Source organism: Hirundo rustica, chromosome 4 (assembly GCF_015227805.2).
Source record: "Hirundo rustica isolate bHirRus1 chromosome 4, bHirRus1.pri.v3, whole genome shotgun sequence".
NCBI lineage: Eukaryota > Metazoa > Chordata > Aves > Passeriformes > Hirundinidae > Hirundo > Hirundo rustica.
This window is the reverse complement of record NC_053453.1, coordinates 38,307,323-38,312,239: the sequence shown is the minus strand read 5'-3', so window position 1 is coordinate 38,312,239 and position 4,917 is coordinate 38,307,323. Positions and strand designations below refer to the sequence as shown.

Sequence of the window (4,917 nt, the reverse complement as noted above, 5' to 3'; positions counted from 1 at the left end):
GCGCTGGGCTTCCCCGCGGCCGGCGGGCGGGAGGAGCCGCTGTTTCCGCTGGGTGTCACTCTGGGGTGGGAGAGGCGCGTTCAAAAGCGGAGGGGAGGGAAAAGCCGGCCGACAAGCCCGGCCGCCCGCACCGGCAGCGCCCGCCACTCGCCACGCCGCGGCACGGGCGGCAGCCGCTCCGCTTCCTGCGGCCCGGGGCGCTCCCGGCCCTCCGCCTCGGAGCCGGCGCCCGGCGGAGAGTGCTCGGCTGGTGCCGCCTGCACCCCGAGCCCAGCCCCTGCGGGAGGAGGCCGTCTAATCCCGCCAGAAGGATGCTGGAGAGCGGCTGTAAGGCGGTGAAGGAGGGCATGCTGGAGAAGAGGAGCGACGGGCTGCTGCAGCTCTGGAAGAAGAAGCGCTGTATCCTCACCGAGGAGGGGCTGCTCCTTATCCCTCCTAAGCACCCCCCGCCGCAGCAGCAGCAGCAGCAGCCGGCGCCTCCGGCCGAGCCGGCGGCCAAGATCAAGGAGCTTCATTTCTCCAACATGAAGACGGTGGACTGCGTGGAGCGGAAGGGCAAGTACGTGTACTTCACGGTGGTGATGGCCGAGGGGAAGGAGATCGACTTTCGGTGTGCACAAGAGCAGGGCTGGAACGCGGCGATCACGCTGCAGATGGTGCAGTACAAGAACCGCCAGGCCATCCTGGCCGTGCGCTCCACCCGGCAGAAGCAGCAGCACCTGGCGGCGCCCCACGGGCCGCGCCTCCGCGGCGCCTCCAACTCCGCCTAGCGCAGGTACGGACCCGGCACCGCGCCCGCCGCACCGGCACCCGCGGGGCCGCCGGCCCCGGCCGCCGCCTCTTCGCCTGACGGGCTGCCCTCTGCTCTCTGTCTCGCTGCAGGTTATGTTCACGGAGCGCTTCGGAGAAGAGCGACAGAGCGCGTTCGTGACGGAACCTGCTCCAGGGGCTCAGAAGCTGGGCGAGCGCCGGAGGTGCAGGTAGACCGGAGAGAAGCGGCTCAATAACCTGAACTTCAGTCAGCTGCTGCTGCTGCTTTGCCGCCCTCGTTGCCGAGAAGCATTTCAAATCCATTATTTATGAACCTTGGAAAGGATCCTTTGGTGCGATGGGATTTCTAGGAGACATGATGTACTGTAACTTTATTTTAATGTATTTTATTTTATTTATTAGGGTCGTTTTCTTTTGGTTTTGTTTTCCTTTTTATTTTTTAAGGGTTATTTGCAAGACATTTCTGAATGTAGGCCGTATCAAAAAAGTAAAGGAAAAAAACAACATGCATGTTAGCTCCCTAAAAGAACGGGAAAGTTCTGGGTACTTTGACTCTGTGCAATTTGACAAAAAAAGTTATTCATTTTTCCCCTAAAAGACATTATATTCCACCAGCTTGGAAAATGGGATGTGTGTTTCAAAATTTGGCTGAAATCCATACTGCATATGAAACCTGTTTTCTCTAATGAGAACGATTATAGTCTGGACCTTAAATGATTTTTTTAATATTAAACGTGGTGGAAAATGATAAAAAGTTATTCATGCTTGAGTATTCAAAAAAGCAATGTTGCTTGTCATTCTGAGATTAAAACCAATCTCTTTAGTGTATGAGTGGAAGGAATTTGACCAACTTCTTTTGTGATACAGGAGTCTGAGTTGGATTCCAGCTATCTGTGTTGTGTGCTTGCTCCTAGGCTGGTGGGCCAGAGCTGGGAAGTGTTCATGAATGTTTCTTAGCATCCAAGTTTAGGGCTCCCTCTGCACGCTCAGTTCTTAAGTGATCTGGACTCTCAACCTGTGTTGCATTTTCATGGCGTTTTTTTAATGTCTTGCATTAAAGCAGTCAATAGTTTAAAATCCATTTTACATATGTCTTAGTGTGTAAATGGATTATTTGGGTCACAATTTTCATAAGCTTAAACTTGCTCTCTGGATGAGATGAACTAGATTAATTTTGGTGCTTAGCACTGTCAGATGTTGGGAGAGGCGTGCCATCTTGCCTCTAAAGACATTGATGAAACCATGAAGTTGGAAAACAAGGGGCTAATTGCACAGCTGGTGTGTGTCTCTGCCTCTTAAAAGTCAGTGGGAGTTTGGCTGCCGGTGCTGGCAGGAGCGGGTCAGAGCCTCCTTGCCCAGTGCAGAGGAGGGAGTCGAGTGTGGTCAGTGAGCTTTCTAGGACAGGGCTCTTCTGACGATGGGTGGCTTCATGTTGGGCACTGCTACCGCCCAGGTTCTCAGATTTAAATGAAATGGGGAGGCTGCAAGTGGAACAGAGCAATGTGGCCCATTATCTCGGCTCCAAAGTAAAATGTCAAAGCCATGGAGGTACTTATTTTAGCTAGCGTGGTGAGGAAAATGGCTTTTGGCCCGTTTACAATTTACATTAATATAAACAAAATCTTTTAAAGCTACACATCCAAGGCTTTTCTTTCTGTGTAAATGAGGTGTAACTTGATAGCAAGAGCCTAACATTCTTGGTGCAAACTTCTGTAAGTGTTCAAAGCAAAAAGCTGAGGTGATACTCAAAGGAAGATTTTAGAATTCGCTACTGTGTAGGTCCCTTCCTCTGCGCTCTAAGCTCAGTCCTGTAAGGAGTAAGTTGAGGTCTGTGTTAGCCCTCAGCTTTTGTTCCTTCCCCCAGGTGTCAGGGTCACATACCTAGACAAGCAAAACATGTCATGATGCAGAATCTAAGCCCTGACGATCCTCTGTAGTTACTCCTGAGCGCTTCTTTTCCACCTGGCCCTTGACAAGGCGTGATGAACTTGGGGTGGTAGATTACAGCTGTCCTAACAAAGTCATTATTTTGTGATTAATTGAAATCGAAGGTGCCCCGCATCTTTTAGGATTAGGTTTGCTGGCTTGGCAATCATAATACTCAATTTCCACATCTCTGTACATGTGCCATAATCATTCTGCTAATCGTTGGATGTTAGAGCTGCAAGGGGATTCTCTAATGAGCTAGTCAAAGACTCACAAAATAGACTGTAATTTGTAATTTGGCTCCTCTCTTTAGAGTGATTGATTACAGTTTACTGAGAAACTAATCCACCTTTTCAGGTATACAGATGTATTGCTGATCTCACCTACTAAAATACATTTTAGCCTACTGAAGGATAAATGTAACTCATGAGAATTTATTCCTATTTAATCAGAGACACACGTATTTCTCTGAGAGAGGCAGTTATTCTTGTCCTCAGTGGATGCAAGCCTCTGAATGCAACAAAAGTCTATGGATGTAGTCTAAAGCTGAAATTTTACTGTTCTTGTGGAAGTACTTTGAAAGCTGAAGATCATAATTTTAGTGAGAAAATTGGCATGAAGGTGTGAGGAAACTACTTTCATTTTGAGTTTGCTGTTCCTTTTCACTGGTTCAAAGTCATTACCCCACTTTTATATTTCTTGCTTTAAGTTGGTCTGAAGGATAATCTGAAAACATTTTGGACTGATGTAGTTCAACAAACTTTTGTTGCTTGTCATTGCCTGCTGTGTTACCTGTTTAAAAACTCTAGTGTCAGCCAGCCCCCTATTGTGGGAGGTGGTCACATCACAAAATCTACCTTGATACATCCAGCCTGAGAGAGTGGGTTGGGTGTAAGGATCAAACTTTTTCCTTGTGTCTCCAGACTGTCTGCTGGAAGCTGAATGGGAACAAATTGGCTAAGGTCTCCTGGGGACAGTCGGACTGTGTGGCTCATGCCCTGTCAGTATAAATAAAGCTAAATTGTCTGATGAGGACAGTCTGACAACTTTCTCACACTCTGAATTCCACGGCGTGTGGGGGGGGGTTTTTGTGTGGGGGTTTTTTTTTGTTTTTTTCTTTTTCCCCCCTTGACTGATTGTAATTTTAGACCAAGAAATTGTTTGATTGTTTGATGTTATAAAAGGTACTTCTGGGGTTTTTTTCATCTTGTGCCTCTACTACTGCACAGTCTTCATTTGAACATGTGGATTAATTTGAATGCATAGTCTGGATTTAATACAGTCTGTTACTTCTTTATAAACAATGGCTATGAAAATAGGTTCAGCACAACATAATCCATCTTATTGGAGCCTTGCAAGTAAATAAATCAAGTTGTCCTTCCTCTTCCAAAAAAAAAAAAAAAAAGGAAATCTGACAGCACATGGCTGAAGAAGTGAATTTACTAGAGAATAAACAAAAATGCTGGTAAAACACACACAGGCAAATGCTTGGTATAGATAGCAAAAGTGGGGACAGTCTGTTCATAAAGAGGTCAAAATTATTTGTTATAATTAAAAAATAAAAGAGTAATCAAGGGACGGATTCAGCAAGAAAATCCAAGCTGTGGTGACCAAGAAAATTTAGGAACTGGGGGAAAAGTAAGATCAAGTGGATGTTGTTTCTGTGACATCCTGAAGTAATTCCTCTTCTTTAAGGTTCATGATATTCAAATGCTTCTGATTTATAGCTACAGTGATGTACAAAATGGTTTCTAGCATATTCTCTTGTGAACAGAAATACCAGTGTCATCAAAAAAAGTTTGTGTGTAAATATGAATCATAAATGATTTCTGAGAGATGTGATTTATTTTTCATATTTTTCAAGATACATTCCATTTCAAATAAAGAGGTATCTATTGAATGAGCTCTCAATATGTTGGAAGAATGGTTGTTTGGTGGGCTATTTGTGATGATTAAAGCCTGGTCTAAGCTTTTCCAGTGTCTTAAGCTCAGTCTAAGAGCCTAAGAAGAGCCCTTTGAATCTGGGTAGGTGCTCTCTGAAGAACCACTCAGATGCTCCAGTTAATCTTTATATATATAGCAGGATTATGAGACTCAGATTCCAGAAGTTTTGCTTCTTGTAGTGTGTGTTGTGTGAGCACCCATGCCAAGTATGGCTGATTTCTGTAATCTCAGTGTCACTGTTCACGTGCAGCAGGTCTTTGGGACACACAGTTCAGG

The 4,917-nt window shown here is 45.7% G+C and overlaps 1 protein-coding gene across 1 annotated transcript; it reads left to right on the top strand.

The window, feature by feature from the left end:
- Nucleotides 1–208: 208 nt before the first annotated feature.
- Nucleotides 209–4,597, top strand: PHLDA1 (pleckstrin homology like domain family A member 1). Its single transcript, XM_040062732.2, has 2 exons — nt 209–775; nt 883–4,597. The coding sequence occupies exon 1, from the start codon at nt 312–314 to the stop codon at nt 768–770; it is 459 nt and encodes a 152-aa protein (XP_039918666.2). The 5' UTR covers nt 209–311; the 3' UTR covers nt 771–775; nt 883–4,597.
- Nucleotides 4,598–4,917: the final 320 nt, after the last annotated feature.